Genomic DNA, 20,268 nt, shown 5'->3' on the forward strand with positions numbered 1-20,268 from the left:
GTTATACGACTGATTACCTCTTCATTACTGTCACTAGTGTCAAAAGAAATGCATAGTTGATTGTGAAATTAAATAATGTGAAGTGATATTTCCACATGTAGCTAAAAACAATCATTCACAGGATATCTCTTTCATGATTCAACATAATATTTTTATCACAAGTACCTTATATACTTAAAAAATAATAATCAAGAAAACAGGCGGGTGTATTAATTTCTACGCTCTAATTATTGAGCTCTATAGTGATACTTTTTAAGATTTTTACAAAAGATTTGAATATAAATTCAATCCAAACAACACAATGTTCACAATTTATATATTATCATAAAATTGATACTGAAAATAAAATAATGTATTCCAATATATAGGGCAAAATACAATAATGTTTGTTTTTACCTTTTCCCAATTTAGCATTTTATACAGTAGCCTAGGTAAATACTCTAATCACACAAGGGTAATAGCCATTTCAGGCACTAAGGATGAGGAGGTCAATTGTTTATGACAGATGATTCAGGTCTACGAGAACCGCAAGGGACAGTTGAGAACTGTGATATATGTACGTCTGGCCAAGTATCATAGGATAGAGTAAACGAGTGATATGATAGAGGATGACTAGGCAACAGGAATGAGAGAGAGAATTAGTCAAAATCAACAAGGCAGACTTCCTGGGTACCAGTATACTTCAAATGTTCACCAGTTGCACTCAGCTCTGGAGATCCCCTTGCAGTGGCTATTTTCCGAACAGCGATTTGCTTTTCATCTCCAATACCTATGGGTATTTTTAATCTTTCCTGACTGACAGCCATCAAATATGGTCTCACAAATTCAACATGGAAAGGTCACAGCTAACAGCCACACACTCGAGGGCATATGTATTTCAGATTACTCTTTTGACACCTCCGGAAGTTGCCTTCGGCTATCATAGAAAGTATTTTGCCTGCCACCTTAACTAAGTGGTAACCATTAAAAAAGACCATGTGGGGCGGTCATTTTCATCACCACGAAAAGCATCTTATGTCACAGTGAATGACTAAATTCTCCACAGTTGAAAAATACATATTTAGGTCGTTCTCTCACTCTCGGTGAAAGTAGTAAAGCCTTAGAAAATTGATAAGTATTTTCAAAGATTTAACATTCATTCAGGTCTCTTTACACTCACCTATAAATGGATTGGCTAGATTCGTGATTTTTTCCACGCCTATTTGACGCTAAAAATTCCAAACTTCAAAAGACGTGGAGAATAAAAAAAAGTTTTCTTGGGCCAAAACTCGTGTTACTCCTTATAACTGCTTTGAGCTAACACGTTCAACCACTAACACATTTATTTCTTCTTTTAGTTTTCTCACACTGTTTCTGAGAATTCAATATAAAAATATAATGCTTCAGATCAAGCAGTATACAAAAGGAACTATTAGTTCCATTAATGTGAAAACACTACAATGTGAACCAGGACTGTGCATTACTCAGGTTTCACATAAAATTATTTTGCCTCCTTCAATCAAAAGGTGAGCCGCTGCCATGCGCAACGTGACTGATTAGATAGGGGTCCTAAGAGGTGGTTAAATGTTTCACCATGTAAGAAACCTACATGGATATTTTACCCATTCCATCAACTGACCCGCCAAAATTTCCTTTTCACCTAGCGATCTCTAATACACTGTCGTCTGCTTTGCATGTCTCATCAAAGCAATAAAAAGGAAAATGTCATTAAGGATATCAACTTTAACAGTAAAGCGCTACCAGGATCATTGGTGTTCACGAAAATTAACTCAATTTTCTATTAGCATTCGAACTATCCCAAAGCATCAATTTTTTTCCTTCCCAAGTGACGCTTACATATATTAATATCGCTCAAATTTTTAACTTATATAGGTCAATACAACCGACTGAACAACACTAAATATTCCGCGAAGTGTCACACTAATGACTTTTGCGTACTTCAGCCGCTACAAGCCTTCCGATTTCCTTGTAATTTTAACACGTGATCTCATCGCAATTCCGTTATCAGATAATGAAGGTTGTCATGACAGCCATGCAAATATTGACATACAACAATCCAAAACTTTGTAACTTATAGATGGTTTCATCATTTTGTAACATACAAAATGAAATGCTCCAACCCCCAAGTGCGTAAACTATTAACACAGATTTTGCATAAATTAAATCGCACAAGTCATGATTTCACATACATTCAAACAAGCGTCTTTAGCAATAAAATCGGAACCAAAAATTTGTATTTACGCGACCATTAAGTATAATTTTTTTAAATTTAATATTTAAACAACTTTTACAACAATATGGAAAATTATATTTTTAAGGACTCGATTAAGTTGCTCAGTTGACTTATCAATTTGGTTTTCCTTTCAAGTCCCGGATCTTCCGTCACACGTTGCTCAATACTCGGGAACTACCAACAAACGTATCGCACGGTCTAATTGCTGCAAGTTAAGAGGTTCTATCGTAAGTATTAATAACTTAAGGGTGAAATTAAATTCGGTTTTTATAATGGTTTCCGAATGCATTGGTTAATATTAAATATTCCGTTTATTCTGTGTGAACTTGTTCTACCCTTGTTTCACTAACCTTGGCACACTTCAGAATGACTACATTTATATATTGATATTGTAAAAAATATTGGTCTTACTCTTGGACGCGTATTGCCATTTTGAAACAATTATTGTTGGAATTAAGTAGCAGTAGAAAGAACTAGTCATTTGCGTCTCATTAAAAAAAATTTACCTATCATATTGCTCGTGGCCATTGACCCTGATTTAACCGACTTTGGATGACGAATAGTTGAAATTAGAAAATGTTAACCTTGTCGTTGTACTTTGTCGTAAAATAACGTGTGTCATGCCCCATAGGTACTGTTGATGTGTCTGCTTATATTTTTGTGCGTCTCATTTTTACAGCGTATTTGTATGAGTCAGAAAATTGAAAAGCCTATATTATCGGGTCAGAGAATAAAGACCAGAAAAAGAGGTAAGTTGGTTTTACATATATATTCTTGCTAATAATTTTCAATGTAATTTAAATTTATTCAAGGGCAAATTATGGATACTTGTTACTTTAGGCGTATAGTGGACGTGGTTTGTAAGTCGCGAATACCAGGAATCCCATAATAAAATACTGCACGACCAATCGTTCTAGATGGTTTAAGGAAGCCAATTCATTATGACTAGATTTGTCAAATTAAATGTCACGTTTCATTGGCCTGTGTTACGTCATTCATTCCTCATATCCTCTAGTCAGGCTTTCATGACCGTATGTCCACGTTTTCTTTTAATTTCTTTTTTCTCTTTAATGGTTTAAATATTCTGACGTTATTTCAGTATCTGCCCTTCATGTCATTTTAATATAATTGCAATCGTTCAGGTTACTGATGCAGGGAGTAACTATTGGTCCAGTCTTGTTGGCATTTACGTTATTTCTTTTTCGATTGTGCCGATATTTGTACTTATTTATTGCATGTGACTTTAATTTTTTTGTGGAAGTAACTCCATTTACCATCAGTTTTTATGAAAATTCTGATAAAATTAGTAGATTAATGTAATGGTACCAATCCAATGACACTCATTTCATTTTCAGATGAAAAGGAGAAGTACGACCCGTCAGGGTTCAGAGATGCAGTATTACAAGGGCTGGCAAAGGCAGGAGCAAATGACCTAGAGGCAGTATCCAAGTATTTGGATACAGCCGGGTCCAAGTTGGACTATCGGCGTTATGGGGAGGCCCTCTTTGACATCCTCATTGCTGGAGGATTGTTGGGTAAGCATACCAAATGAAATAACCTCCTGTTTGTATGTGAAAATAGAAATATTTCCTTATTATGAAACTTGCCCGTTTCTCAAACTATAAACTTTTCCCTTTCATCACTCAAATGTTTCATTTTAGTTATGAGTTTAATATTTATGGCCATCAAAATAGCATAAGACATTTTACATTTGTGTTGATATTTTTGTTACATGGAGAGGTGGCAAGTCTTTTTTATGGCTAACTTTGAAATTGTCGTCAAATGTCTAATGCTATTGTCTATGGGTTGCTTTCATTGCATCGCTCCAGATTTCTGTCATAATGATCTTATTTTAGGTAAGGCCATTATTCCCATACCGTTTGTATATACGAGGCATATCATTTTAAATTTCTATATATTTCTGTCTCCATCAATGTAGTATGCATGGCAAAGGCTCTAAATAAGCAGTTTTCCTTCATTGCTGTAGCGATTTGGTTGCTAATATTAATGTAATGGCGTTCACCTTCAGTGGCACCTACTTCTCTTCCTGTACTATGCACCAGTGTTAAGTGAGATTTCTTATCAAAGTGTGGCCATGCTAAAACATAATGCCGTTGTATTTTGTGGTATTGTATTCTATCGATACTTCCACCCTTAAAGTATCATCTAGAACCAGATAATGGGCACTGAACTCTGGCTGGGGTGCTCCAAGTGACTTCTGCCCCTAAGTAGCCCAGGCAAAGGAGTGCTGAGGCACAAAGGATTCTTTTGAAAGAATGATGAGAATGAAACAAAATATCCCTTATTTATTCTTTTTGACTGCTATTCATAGAGGAATATCATTGGGAAAATATATTATCATCCTAGGCTAATTGCAATGTGTATACCATGTATGAAAGGGTCCTGCCTAAGGCGGGATGCTATTAATGTCATTGAAACATTCAAGACTTGTGAGTACATGAATCTCTGCCAGTAGTGTGTGCAGCAATGTGTTGCAGTCCTTACAGTCATCTTTTGTTGCATCATAGGCTGTGAAGTATATGTTATGGGAGTTTCCTGCCTTTCAATGTTGGACTACATATTCATTGTGAATCACCACTATTGATGTTCTTTTTTCTCATATGTTTCCATTTTAGTTTCATTTAAAAGGAATTGCATGTTGATATTTTTCATCTTTTTTTCTCAAATTTCTATGGTATAGTTTTCGTATTTGTGTTCTTCAGTGGGAAGCGTTAATTCAGTTTATTTGTGTGACCCACATAACTGGCTGACCTTTTTTATCTGGAGTACTGCAGACCTATTAAAACTCCTTTCCTTCTAAAAGTAAATTGTTTTGAGAGTTAAACAATTGGCATAACCTAATTGTATTGGTGTTGTCAAAATGGGGAGGAGTTAATGCCCATTTCCCACCTGGGTTCATGAGTATTTGGAAACCCAACTTGTCACCTTCTGAACTTTGACATTTTGATTTACTTTAGTGCCTGGGGGTTCTATTGCCCAAGATGGAGACAAAGACGTCAAGACCAATGTGTGCATTTTTGATGCTCCGAAGGATATGGAAACCATGAAGAACTATGAGCAGGTGTGAATTAATTTTCTTCCCTGAAACATGATTACTTCACCAATTACATAGTTTTTAAAATCACATGAAGACTAATTGTTAGGTGCGCAAATGTTTCTATTGTCCAAAATAATGCAAAATGTGTATTTAACAAAACTTTGATTTTAATATTCTATGAAAAAACCACTCAGTTTTAGTTGATTTTGTGAGATCTCAAGTTTTTAATTTTTTCAAACATTTTATTTTATTTGCTCAGTATAGTTAAACTTAGTGACTGCAAATGTACATTCAGACTCGTTTAAAACGATTTGGGGTACTTGGTAACTGCACTGATTTTCTCATCAGCAATCAGTTGTGGCATAGTCCTGAATTATACATGCATCCTAACATTTAACAAATGAAGTGTTTCTGCTGCAGTCTTTGTGGGGATGTCTAAAACTAAACATTTGAACATGGCGACTCTGTTGTTATAGTTGTCATGATTTTTGTGGAGTCTTTATCTTTTTTGCCACCTTTTCTGTAGAATATTTGGAATTCAAGCCCTTCCACGGCACAGCAAGTTCCCATTTCACATAATTTGGCCATTATATAGTAGTGGTTTTTGCCAGTTCTTGCATTTGCAATGGTCTGCATCAAATAAGAATAGCCAGACAACTGAAAGGATTCACCTATCTATCTACCAGTGATTTCTAATTTGAACATCATATTCCCGAATTTATCGAGATTTTGTCCCCTTTCTGAAGTAAAAAATAAATTAATTCATGACTTTCTCTGACTTCCCAAAGAAATTGCCTTCTTATTTAAATAATCAAAGTGCGCCCTAAGTAAATCATCTAACTAATATCATTAGTTACATGAATAAAGTACATGTCCACCAATCTAGCAATTGAAAAACATTTGATTTGTACATCCTAGTATTGCATTTTATATGACACAGGTTCTTTTTAATGGAATGAAATTAGTTTTCATATTCAATTGTTTTATCACCAAGTTAGCCCTAAACTGTTCATATTTTCAAGTGTCTGCATTTATTGGAGTTTTTTCAATGGTGTTGCTCAGGTCTTCATTAAGCTGATGAGACGTTATAAGTACCTGGAGAAGATGTTTGAGGATGAAATGAACAAAATCCTTGTGTACATCAAGGGTTTTGGTGAGGAAGAGCGCATTAAGCTTGGAAGGATGACTGCCCTCTGGATCCTTAATGGCTCTGTGCCACCATCTGTCCTCCTCGTGCTCATCAACGTAAGTGCTTGCCATTGTGCCTTATCACTTTGGTAATTTTATGATAAAATTACTATTAGGAAGCATAATATTCTGATGAATTTGGGTTTAAGTTCATTTCTATCAACCCTTCTCTTTCAAATCTCAAGAACTGTTTTATTTTCACCTAACTATGTTTCTAGTTGAGTAACCCGGCATTGGCAAATGGAGCACCAAAGATAACTTTTGTTTTAAACAAAATTTTTATAAATTTTACTGTCCAGAAATATTTGTTTCCTAAAAATACCTTTGGTTTCTTTTAAATTGACATCTTCAAATGCTATTTGTTAAAACAATGAGGACCTTCAGTTCTGATGTTAATTCCTGTGTATGCTGCCATCAAATTATGAATCCTCATGTTAAACTAGAGAAAATGCAGTTTTTAATAACTATTTAGGTAATTCCAAGAAAAACGTAAAACTGACATTTTTAACTGAAAAAACTGGCAGGTAATCACGAGTAGAAAATTAATGATCAGTGATTGCCTGGTAATGTTTTTTTACTGTCCCAGGCATACTGAAAATTTGTTATTGTGAGCACCTGACAATTAAATTTACTTTTTGCTTGAATTCATATATGATGGCTCCAGTTAAAAAGAATTATTTAATAGTAACACTGACCACTTCTATAAGGGTGAGCGATCATTATTTATTTCGAAAGCCAGCTTTTTACTATTTGGCAATATCACTCCATATGACAAGTTGTATTAGTAGGAGATCACCCAACCAAATACCGTGTATGTTGCTAAATTGTAGAATTTACTTATCTTGCAATGGTTAGTTAACCTCCCACATCACTCTTAGTAATTAGTGAATTTTGTTAGGTATTCGTGAATTTGTTCCTATCTGCAAGCAGGTTATGGTAGTATGCCTGGTTTTGCAAGTTGTTAAGTATGGATTTTAATGCAAGTTTACAAATTGGAGGCGAGTAAGTGGCTTTAATATGTAGTTGTTCAATGTGTGCAATAGCAGTCCGGTGTGCAGGTTTTGGTATTGCAATCACTGAGGTGTTGTGCTTCCCACATAAAACGCTGTACAATTAAGAAATTTGTGGTACTTAGGTTACTGCATGGATGTATAGAAAACCATGTAGAACTGACAGGTCCAGGATTAATTGAAATAAAGTGGCATACTGTAAACTTTGCTTCTTCATGTGAACGGTGCTGCACTTGACAAATTTTAAGGGCAAAATATCCATAAAAATTTCTATTGCTATGCAATAGTACCGTATCTGGGCTAATTAACTGTAGAAAATCCTCAGATAATTGTAAACATTGATCTAGCCTAATTATTTGTTTGAGTGAGCCTAAGTTTTTTTTTACAACCCAAGCCTTCAGCCTGACTCAAATGTTTTCTCATCATGGCTTTTCTTTCTCGACCTCTCTTTTTCCCTTGGCTTCTTCTAATGGTAAAAGCTCTTCTTATTACAAAGTTTTTCCTATGGAATAGTTCATTTTTTGTCTATTTGCTCTAGTGAACAGGGAAGTTTGAAGTAATGGAGATTCACCTGAGAACCTATGTTAAAAAACACTTGATCATAGTGAATAAATTTCATGGTAGTGTGTGTGCGTTTGAAGTTTCTGTGTTTTAAGATATCTTTTTCTTATATTGGTGGGAAATAATGTAATTATTTTCTAGCTACCATTTATGTTTTTATTTCTCTCATGGAGAAGTCCCTTGGCAACATTTCTTTTAGCATTTACCTCTGTAATCGCATGAAAGCTGACCTTCCATTCTCTCCTTTTAAGGAACATCTGGTTAAGGATGGCTTGGCCTTGGACTTCTTGTTGGAGGTGTTTGTAACCTGTAAAAGTGAGAAGGGGGTTCAAAGTCTCATGACAGCCCTGAAAAAAGGTGGAATTGAGGGCAGGTAAAGAGAATTTCTTCCTAGTGCTTGTGCAGCAATGTTAAAACAGATAAATTGTTCATTGTTAATTTTCAAATCATTGAATGGCAATAGTTGTAGAAAATAACGACTCATCAAAATAATGTTGTTGATTTAAGTACAGTAGCTAAATTGATGTATTGCCGATTGTTTTCAGTCAAATTGTTTATATTTACTTAACATGTTCTTTTTAATACATTTTTTCTAGTCTGAGATGGAGGTTATTGATGGTGGTTATTATTTGAGATCATTAAAATGAAAAGTATTTCACTCACTAATATGTTGTGGGAAAATTTTAACGTAGCAGAAATATTGAGTGGGCGTAGTTGCCCTGGGTACCTCAAACAATTGTTCTTGTGCGGACCTTCGGATAGTAAAATCATCAAAACTTGAGTAAATCAAATATTTGGCATACTTAGCAGAAATAGGTTTATTCTGGTGCATTTTGAACAATGTGTAATTTCTTGTACATAATCCAATGATGCATGTTGTTGTTTTGTAGTCTCTCTGAACAATAGGATAATTTTGATTAACATTTAAGTTCACCCAAATTAATAGGATAGGCTATGGTTAACCCTCAGTGGAGATCTATGCAAGCTGCATTTTTTTATTAACATTCTCATTCAGATGATTATATAGCTGTACATGGGGATCGAGATGGTGCGGGGGCTAACGTACTGGCTTCCCACCCTGAGGGCGCGGGTTCAAATCCCGGCGGTGTTGAATATTTTTCAGAGGTATCTCGATCCCTACTTGAGGTGCTTTGTGGAGGGCACTTTGAGTGAGTACGGCGTCCGTCGGATGGGACGTTAAGCTGCGGACCCCTTGGCGCCTTTCGTAAAGAGTAGGCTAATGCCGACGCCGGGTTTCTCTCCACCCTCCACCCTTCATCCTTTCCTGTCCATCCCCTATGGCGCAAATGACCTTAGCTGTCGGTCGCCTCCCCTAAAAACTACTACTACTATAGCTGTACATCTTTTTTTTACAATAATTGTTGCACTTCTGACGTAGGACATTATTAAAGTAATATGTAAATTAAGATCTGCACAGAAAGTGTTGCTACACCTGCATTTTAAATTAAATTTTGGGGAGGATTTGTGGCAATTTATTTCTGAAAAATAAAGCATTCGCTTTGTGAGTATAAAACCTGGACAATTCCTCATTATAATTATCAGAACCATTGTATTAGAGCAGTTGAGCAATAGAGTTTTAGATTCTGGACTCTCAATGATCAGATTCACACATCAAGATATAATACAGAATGTCAACCTGTACCCTCCATCCAACTGATATGTTAACTGATATCTTGATAGTTCAGTGTGGGGTAAAACATTTTTGAATGGATTAGTGTTTTGTTTACTCAGTGTGAAGTATTGTCAGATATCTATGAGAACTCATCCTAACAATCATGGTTTGGTTGCATTGACACTGTTTTCGGAAATACAGGGTGCGGCAACATAACTTCCTTTCTTGGAATGCACGGCAATCTGGCAAGGCTAGGCTAGGTAAGAGTGGTCTCATTTGACAGTCAGGGTTTTTAAGTGTTTCCCTCACCCATGTCAGTCGCAATCATGCGTTGGGATAGTGAGGAGTGTGCGTTTGCTGTGGAGGCCAAAATCGCTTCAATGTAGCCCCGTTGGGGCCTGTGCCAAACCAGAAATCTATTCTTATAGGATCACTGCGTTCCAACAAACCACAAGTGCGACTAGAAGAAGAACTGGAGTCCCTAGGCCCACCAGATCACCTAAGAACATTGAGGCAGTGAGAGCCGCCATTTTGCAATCCCCATGGTATTCTTAATGCAAGCATGCATCAGTCCTTGGACTCTCAGAACATTGAGTGAGGCAAATTCTTCACGTTGGCCTTCATTACCATCCTTGAAAGTTGGCAATTGTGCAGGAACTCTCCAAAAGTGACTTCAATTCTCAGAGGAACGCATGTGAGGCTCTTCACGAAAAAGTATCAGGGGATGCATATCCATTTTTCTGTGATGAAACCAAATTTTATGTGAGTGGATATGTCAACAAACAGAACATGCGCTACCAGGCTGACACCAATCCCAAAGAACTTGCATCAAATGCCTTTCCATTCACCAATAGTCACAGTGTTCTGTGCAATTTCCTCAGTTGGTATTGTTTGTCCCTTGTTTTTTGAAGAAAATGAGGTCACAGTGACAGTGAATACAGACCGGTATGTTAACATATTGGAGGGATTTTTTTTCCCACGACTTGATGAATTGGACTAAAGGAACATTTGGCTCCAACAGGATGGAGCAACGGCTAACACTTCTAGGGCAACGATGGCTGTATTAAAGGAACACTTCCCAGAGGGCCTCATCTCAATCAGGGGTGTTCTAGAGTGGCCGGTCCATTCCCCTAATTTGGCCCCTTGAGATTTTTCTGTCAGGCATTTGGAAATCCTGTGCTTATGTCGGCCGTCCAAGAACACCCCAAGACCTGAAGGCCTTGCCCTCCAGCCATCTTTGAGTCATGTTTCTTAAGATTTTGATTTGTTTCACAATTGAAATGCTTACCTGCTGTTCAAGCCAATTAATAGAAATTATGGGTGGTGAGCAACTGGACAAAATGATATGCTACCCAGCATCTTAGGTTGATTAAAAGGAGCTACAATACTCAAGACTTCAGACGATGATGATCGTGTCAACTCATTTTAGAAAGATCTCAGCCACTCCATAATTTTTAAAATGTTTTTAAGATTATGATAAAGAATGGATGTATTCGTTATTTAAACATATGCGGTTAATTTTTTGAGTTAAAATTTATGCAAGTCAAACATCGACGATTTTCCTCTTGAGAAAAAAAGAATTTTCAGTGAAATGTGTGTACACATGATGAGACTCAACACACCGCTAGGAAAACATTGGAACTTGATTCGACTGAGGTCTTTTTTCCATATTCCACTGTTTACCTTGTAGTTTCCAGTCTCACATCTGTTTCAAGGTTGTTTGATATAGGTTTATTAGAGGTCTGCTTGTTTTTTCTGAAGTCATGTACCTTGGTTATTTTCCACATGTAAGCTAAGCTGGCATTGGCTTTAATGTAAGCTTTTATTCGATTGTCGTTTTTCAGCAATAATGGCAATGATGAGGACTTAACATTCTTGTTTTGATATTTGATAAGTGTCCCTCTCGCTGCTAACTAATTGGTAGCAAGGCAAGTTTGTGACTTGTGGATGTAGAAAGTATGTTCTTTGGTGTGTGCTTATGTACAAATGACTGGAGACTGAAAATAGCAAAATAAATTGCAAAACCAGAGTGACAAGGAATGTCAACGTTTTTCTGCAGTACAAATGTTGTTTGCCTAATAATGAGCATACAAGGGTTGCATTGCATGTGCTGTTTTTCTGTAATGAAAATTCTGTGGCAATTTATGTTTGCGGTTACAATATGGGAAAACTAATTTGTGCCAGATTTCATCACCCACGCTATTTATTCCTCCTTTAATAGTTATCATTGAATACCATGAAAGTTATCTCAATTTTGTGGAAGTTCATTTTAATAAATGAAAAAGAAACACTTTGTTCCAATCCACCACTTTGGTGGACCACCTAAGTGGTGGATTGGAACAAAGTGTTTCTTTTTCATTTATTAACATGAAAGTTGTTTTATACTTATTTATCTTTACATATTGATTATATCATGTTTCTGAACTTCACTTTGCTAAAGTCCTGTACCTAAGACAATGTCTACGTATGTAACTTCTATAACAATCTACTATATCAAATTAACTCATGTGGGTGTGCATCATAATTTCCTTAGTCAATACTTGAATAAATGTCTGTTGCTTAATGAAATTTATAACACTAAATGTGGGATTATCAGTAGTGAAGGCAATATATTGGAATGATACATAATGAATTTGTGGTTTAATACAATATATTTCATTGGCTTGGGTGATGAATTCAAGTAATGCATATGTATATATATATCCCTCTAATCCAACTGTGATCTAAATAGTATGAATGGCATAATGGTATCAGTTGGCATAGAAATAGAAAATAGCTCCTGATATTTTGAAACTCTAACTCAAAGAGCCAATTGCCATCTGACTCACCAAACCATATCTTGGGATTAGAAATATTTGCATTGGTTATATTATTATCATTTCATTTTCATGGGCAATATGAGTAGTTCTCTATCCATGCATAGTATGTCCATGTCACTTGCTATTATCATCGCAACTATAAATGTCAAGGTTTTAGAGTGGTAACATAGATGTGAAGTGATTTTGTTTGCCTTGCTTTTCCTGATTTGTTATTTTTTGTGGTTGTCAGGCTCATGGATTTCTTCCCCCCAAATAAGAGAACGGAAGAAAACTTCAAGAATGTCTTTGAGGAGAAAGGTCTGCTGGATGTGGTCAAACTTCACAAGGCCCAGGTACATTGCATGAACTTTTTTGCCATGGCTTTTTATTAATCATATTTCTTGATGTAATGAAGTTGGTCAATGCTTTTCAAAAAAAATTGTGTTAGATGAGAAAAACAGATGAAAAATGGATGATAATAAAAATGCTATTTTGTATTTCTGGGGTACACAGCTTTAAATTATGACGTTCCAGTCGATTTACTAAGTTTGTGGTTTTTTTACTGGCTCATAATTCAAATTTTCCATGTGCCTAGGTCTGTGCTGACCATCCCATGATCTTTCATTTGATAGTGCATCTGCCAGTTAAATTTTTTCACTTTTCCCCATACTAGAAGGTATAGTGTTTGTAATTGTAAGAGAAGTATCTTATTTGGTTTGTATTGTTTTCAGGCAAGTCAAGAGGCCAAGAGAGACCTCCAAAAGCAGCTCGAGGAGGAATTGGGAGAAGGGCGTCCAGTGAAGGACATTATATCGGAAGTTAGGGAAGTGGCTACTCGCAATGGAATACCTGAGCATGAAGTTACTTCATTGGTTAGTATAATTTTAGGGGCACTGATTGCTTAATTTCATTAATCTTTAAAAGTTATGCTTTCTACCAAGAAAATGGTTCTTTGGTCATCCAAAGTTATCATTTTCATTATATTGTGCGTTTGTAAAGTGCTCCCTGCCAATTTTTGGAAGTATTTTAAACCACATTTATAGTTGAACTATAGGGGCCAACCATCCCCTGCATAATTGATTCTGTCAGTTAGGGATCATCGTCTCCCATAAACCCCATGTCAACCCAACATTGGATCAGTTACGAAAATCAGGTTGAGGCCTATTGTGGGAAACATTAGTACAAGTTCAAGTTACACAATTTAACTTTTATTTGGGTTAATAAAATCATGCTACAACTCTATTTTCTGATGTCACTGCTATTTGTAACGAAACAAATTTCTAAATAATTTTTAAATCAATCTCCATATCATTATATATTCCTTAACCTCATATTTGTTTTTGTTCTTCATTTTATCCATTCTAGCTATTCAATTAAGCTTACAGTGTGCTCTCTATCTCTGCCCTATGTTTACATTTGGACTTACTTTTCTTAACTTCAAATTGATATTGTTAATTATTGGGTGTCCTTTAAGCATGTAAAATACTATCAGAGACCCTATACAAAGCAAATGTGCATGTGATTGAAGATATATTACAAACTAAATTAGCTGAGGGAAGCACCATATTCATTACTTCTTTAAGAAACTATTGGTTTTGTTAGTAATGAATATGGTGCTGATTAACTCATTTATTGTCGTGAAAAAATAACATCTAGAGATGTAACAATTAAGTTAAAACATAGCAATCATGGAATTTTGTAAAATGAAAGAATTGCAATGAAAATTGAAGTTTTAGTCCTAGAGCAGGTTTTTATGCTGATTTACCTATTTTGCTCTCTTATGCACATAAGAGAGCTTGCATGGTTGAGAAGAACATCCATTAGACATGTTAAAAAAAATCTAATTTGGTCCAATTAGTAATGGGGTTGAAAAACTTGTTTATTGAACACTAGATCTACATATTATTGTTTTATTGGCCTTTCAATTCATAGGGTTGTATTTTGTGCTCATATGTAATCAAATATAAAATGATTTATTTTTGATTGCTCACTCCATTGATAGATCTGGAATGTTGTCATGGCACAAGCTGAATGGAACAAGAAAGAGGAACTGGTGGGGGAACAGGCTCTGAAGCATTTAAAGCAGTACACACCATTGTTTGCTGCCTTTACGAGTACATCCAAATCAGAGCTGACCCTGATGTTGCGTGTGCAAGAGTACTGCTATGGCAACATGAACTTCATGAAGGTCTTCCAAAAGATCATCCTACTTTTTTACAAGAGTAAGTATGTTGTTCGACCAGATATCTGGATATTGAAAAACTCCAGAACATAATATAAAAATGAGAGCATGGTAGTTTTTGATATTGTGCGATGGTTGCATCCACTTACTGGGGAAGGGTTATATTTTATTTATGTCCTGCATTCCTACATAGACTAGATATAGTATCATAGTGGTAGTAATTTAGTTTTAGGTGCATCAGTGACTAAGGTGATTGGCATATTCATTTTGTTAATGACTTCACAAAACTGTCTTTTGATTACTAGAGGTCTAGCAATCGGAAAGTGTTTCATTTGGAGAAAAATGATTCAATAAGCATAACAGTACTTGGCAATGGGTGTTACACAATTAAAAATGATTGATGGGGTCCATTTAGATAACATATTTGTACAGATGAAAGATTAAATTATTTCATCTCTTAAACATCACTAAATTACATTTTATAGTAATCACTCGAGAAGTTATCTGGCGATATAGGAATCTTTTCTGTAAATAGCTGTGTATGTCTTGTCAGTGGGAGCAGTTTCTTTTTCTTATGTCCTTGCATGCACGATAGCTGTTAGATGACTGTCTTGCAAACTATTTTATTTTCAAATTGATTTATTGGGCATCAAATGTTGAAATAAAATAAAAACTCATGGAAAGTCAAGATGATGGTTGACATTTTACGAGAAGTGTAGGAGGTTGTAGAGGGCTTGCTTGAGGAAATTGAATATTCATATTTCTAACGAGTATACACTCCATGAAATAACTAGGACTTCTGCTTTCATGGTGCATTATTTTCCATGAAATTGAAATGAAGTTTTCATTAAAACATTATTAATCCTCACCCATGTGGTACAGTAAAGATGGTAGTAGAAATTAGCAACATCATTCTTGCTTCAGAGAATCTTTCATAATAGTTTTGAAACTGTTCATGTAGGAAGTAAATCACTTGTAGCAAATTCATCTCATTGTGTGGTTCCCTTTGAAATTCTGTGTCTTAGTAGGTTATCAATATATCTCATGGAGGCTCATTTGTATTTTCAGCGGACGTGCTCTCCGAGGAGGTAATTCTTAAGTGGTATAAGGAAGGCCACTCTGTTAAAGGAAAGCTCATGTTCCTGGACCAAATGAAGAAGTTTGTTGAGTGGTTGCAGAATGCTGAGGAAGGTAATTATTTTGCCTTAGCATATTCCTTTGGTGAATGGACAACATTTTAAACCCAATGCATGAATTAATAGCAATAGTTCAGGGGGTGTCTATGCTCTTTTATATTCTACTCTTTGAACCATCTGAACTTGCTTAATTGAAAAATTTCTGCCGTAATACTCATTTGGAAACAGAAACTATATTTATATATGTGTATACATATATCACCCAAATGAATTTTGGCCCTTTTTATAGCCAGAACTGTGATGTTCTAGTATCTGCTGACGCTCTTAGCAAGCATTTCAGAATGATCCATTTTTCTGAGATAAAGGGCCAGATCATGGAAGTGCTTTTTTGGTCTTTTCAGTGCCAAAAAGTAGGCAAGAGGGCCTATGTTAATGGTCGGGAATCCTAACTTGAAAGTACTCACTGTTTCAGATTGGAGTGTGATCAAAGTAATGTTTTACTTTCGTGGGAAATTCTATTGCTGGTGCCCTTTCTAAGGTTACAGCAGGCAGTAAGATCATGTCAGCAGGTGTGGAGTGGGTGCTTTTATTAAGCTAGGGAATAGCATACTACCTTGATCAAAAAGTTACCGGAATAACCACCGTGTGGCGCTCCCATCGTTCCGATTTGAGTTCTGTTTTTTTTGTTAAATTGGTACATCTGTTGTTGATATTCCCTTTAAATCTTAGTGTCATAACTTGACATTTGCAAAAGTTACGTAGCCAAGAGTACATCTATCTCTGTGTGTGTTGGCGATTTTTTACAATTTCAGAAATGGATTTAAATTTGCAACAACGAACTTGTATTAAATTTTGCGTAAAAAACGGATTTAGTGGCGCACGGACGTTGGAAATGTTGGAAAAGTGTTTCGGCAACGATTCTCTAAAAAAAACGGTCGTTTACCAGTGGCACGAGCGGTTCAGAAGTGGTCGTGAGTCAATCGAAGATGATGAACGCAGTGGCAGACCGTCGACATCGAAAGTCGGTGAAAAAATTGATAAAGTAAAAGAAATGTTGGTCAATAACCGCAAATTAACCATCAGAGAAATAGCGGAGGACTTGAACATTGCCTATGGATCCGCCCAAGACATTGTGGTTAATGATTTGGGTTTCCGTCGTGTAGCAGCAAAGTTGGTGCCAAAAGACCTCAATTTCATGCAAAAAAGAGGCCGTGTTGACGTCGCAAAAGACATGATTTGCGAGGCTGAATCCGATCCCACATTCATCAAAAGGATCATTACTGGAGACGAGACGTGGGTTTATGAGTACGACACGCAATCCAGACATCAGGCAAGTGAATGGCGTTCACCAAATGAGCCGAGACCAAAAAAACCACGTCGTTTTCAGTCAAAAAAGAAGGCAATGCTGACGGTTTTCATGGATTACAACGGTGTGGTGCATCATGAATTTTTGCCAGAAGGCCAGACAGTAAACAAAGAGTATTATTTGGGCGTTATGAGACGTTTGCGTGAAGCAATTCGCCGAAAGAGACCAGAAATGTGGGCAGAGAACTCGTGGATTTTGCACCATGATAACGCACCGTCGCACAGTGCTATCATTATTCGTAATTTTTTGACGAAAAATGCAACAAATACCATCCAACAGCCACCGAATTCACCTGATTTGGCTCCCTGTGACTTCGATGGACATACCGAAAACCGAATATAAAAAATGTTTCGAGGATTGGATCAAGCGCTGGCATAAGTGTGTTGCAGTCGATGGGGATTACTTTGAAGGGGACAATATAGATTTAGATGAATAAACTTGTATTTTTAATTTTCTGAATAAATTCCGGGAAATTTTTGATCAAGGTAGTATATTGTGGATTACATCATTTTTTTTAGTTCCAATTTCAGTCTCTGTAATGCTCATAAGCATCTAATGAGTCTCATTTTTCTTCATGTATGAGTTGGTCACTTAATGAAGTTGAGGTCTTTCAGAATTTGGCATTATTTAAAGATAGTGGTAAATTATTTGTATTTAATAAAATTGTCTCTCAGTAAACATTTTAGTGTTTACCTTGAGGCAAAGGATTTTGAGGTAAAAGATATGGGTAGCAATTTGGTATTTACCCCACTTTTCTGTGTAATATTTATTACGGCAGGAGTTATGGCATTATACTATAGTTACTTGGCTTGGCATAGGTTTAAGCTTCAAGGAATAACTTTTTTTGGTTGAATAAGGAATAGGCTGGGAGCATTGCTTTTTTGGGTTCACTTTAATTCATCAACTTTGTGGGTTATATTTAACCCGTTAATTTTTCTTTCGTTCAATATTTTCTATACTTAATTTTTCATCTTAATGTATTTTATTTTAACAGAATCTGAGTCTGGCGAAGATGAGGACGAAGAAGAAGATTAGACCGTGTGATGTGCTTTGCTCTGTCTTTTTTTTACACATGGTGAGTTCTAGTGTTATTGTGTTTTTAGATAAAATTTTATTGTATGAAAACCAATAGTTTCCTTTGCGAATTCATTTCCAAATCTTTTCCAAGCATAATTATTTTCTAAATGAATGTCAAATTCTCAATGTTAGAAATGGTTATTTTAAAATAGAAATTTTTCAGAAAATGTGGTTTGTTTCATCTATTTGGAATACAGGAGTTAAAGGACTAAACTCGCTGATTAAGTTACCACCCCGTACAATAAAAATTATACAGTCATACCCACTAATTTTCATTGTTTTAAATTGTTGATCTGTCTTTGTACTTGGTGCACAAACATGTGGTCTCTAGTTCCCATAAAGTTGAAATTACCTACAGCATAAAAATTACTTCCTGTAAGTAAGTCTACATCATGTTTATAGGTTTCATGGCCATAATATCATTTGCAGCCAGGGTTAAAAGTATTTTATTGCATTCATCATCTACCACCTCTGTCATCACTCGACCAGTAATAAATGTTGAAAAATAACTTTTAAATTACAATGTTTGGCTTTCTTTGCTAACTAATTATGCTAAGTAGAATGTAACATCGCCCTTCGCGAGTTTTAGTAATTTAAGTGTCATTGTGGTTGGGAGATGAAATTGATTTTCCTCTTTTTTTTGCTCATTACAATGAAAAAATTGGAGCTACACTGCTATGATGAACTACTGAAAGTCTGAAGAAATGCCAAACTTGTTACTGTATTAGTTGTTTCAATTAACCAATTGGGAATAACTAGTAACCACAGCTCATTAAGCATTTAATGTTTTCTTCATTATCATGTCTGTATGATTAAGTTGTGGTGTTATCCTATTCCTTGAAATATGTAATCCTACTTTTTCTCTTTCAGCACATCCATTCGTAAAACTTGTCTTCTGAGAAAATCGTGTGGGACAACCAAAATTAAAAAAAATGTTTCATTATGAAAGAATGTCAACCAATTGTGTGTGCCCCAAGCCGTCTTCGTTTGTGTGCATGCTTTCATCTCGAGGATCGCTTCCAATGATAGTTCTGTGAAAAAAACATGAAAAATTTTCCATACAAAGTGTGTATGACTCCACGTTCAACTGTAGAATTGCTGAGGTTATTTGCCTGTTGCCGCCAGGGATTTTTGATGGTATAACCCTGTTGGTGGCACATTCCTTAATGGGTACCCACAACAGCTATCCCAACACCTCAGACAGACCACAGTTGAGTGTGGCAGTGATTTTAAGGTGTCCCTGCAGCCATCCTGGCATTTCTGAAAATAATGTGTGGGTCTTTGAATTCCACTCCTTTAATAAAATGGTGTGTATGGGGCAAGAAAATTTGTGAAAAAATAATCATATAGCCATTAAAGTATTTAAATGATGGAGACTGGCCCTTATTGTCTTTTGTTGTTTTGTATCAAATATCCCTGTTTTTCACTTGCAATTGTGTCTGTGTATGTTTCAAGATTATGACAACTTCTCATTCAGATGACTGCCAATGTGGCTGGTCCGTTCGACGCATTATGGGTGGTCAGTTATTCATCCCACACGCTCATGTCCCTTATCCCTCCCTGACAACAATACGATACTCCCCTCCCCCCATCATAAAAGAAAAAAACCGTTGGACACCTGTGAACGCAGCTCAGTTGTGCGCATTCCACTGGAGTCAGAACTGGGTGAATCTGTTGACATGGGAATCCATGATTCTCTGTTAAAACTTGTCATGAAGATACAACACTTACTGAGTCAATGATGAATTTCTACTTATGTCCTCTTAACTGAGGTTCACTGCAACACATTGTGCTGAGTCTTCACAATTTGTACTTTTTATAGTGATGGTGTAAACTTGGGACACGGCAGTTGTTTTAAAAAAAAAAGGGTTTGTGTAATCGCATCTGTATGGGAAGAAATAAAATATTGTTTGAAATGGTTCTGCTGAGTGTTCTACCCAGGTTGCCATGTCCCTGATAAAAAGCTATTTGTTAGTTATTGTTTTCATTATGTAATAGAAAAAGGGCATTTTAAAATAACGATAGA

General features: G+C 36.0%; 1 protein-coding gene across 1 annotated transcript; it reads left to right on the forward strand.

The window, feature by feature from the left end:
- The first annotated feature begins 2,368 nt into the window (after positions 1 to 2,368).
- On the forward strand, positions 2,369 to 20,162 carry kra (basic leucine zipper and W2 domain-containing protein kra). The gene is made up of 12 exons (XM_071594799.1): positions 2,369 to 2,460; positions 2,913 to 2,982; positions 3,589 to 3,768; positions 5,212 to 5,315; positions 6,354 to 6,536; positions 8,302 to 8,423; positions 12,732 to 12,834; positions 13,213 to 13,353; positions 14,484 to 14,703; positions 15,732 to 15,854; positions 18,160 to 18,240; positions 19,113 to 20,162. Exons 2-11 carry the CDS (start codon positions 2,922 to 2,924, stop codon positions 18,198 to 18,200), a joined length of 1,278 nt encoding a protein of 425 aa, XP_071450900.1. The 5' UTR covers positions 2,369 to 2,460; positions 2,913 to 2,921; the 3' UTR covers positions 18,201 to 18,240; positions 19,113 to 20,162.
- Positions 20,163 to 20,268: the final 106 nt, after the last annotated feature.

This window comes from Hetaerina americana, unplaced genomic scaffold (genome assembly GCF_022747635.1).
Source record: "Hetaerina americana unplaced genomic scaffold, ioHetAmer1.1.p SCAF_7, whole genome shotgun sequence".
Classification (NCBI taxonomy): domain Eukaryota; kingdom Metazoa; phylum Arthropoda; class Insecta; order Odonata; family Calopterygidae; genus Hetaerina; species Hetaerina americana.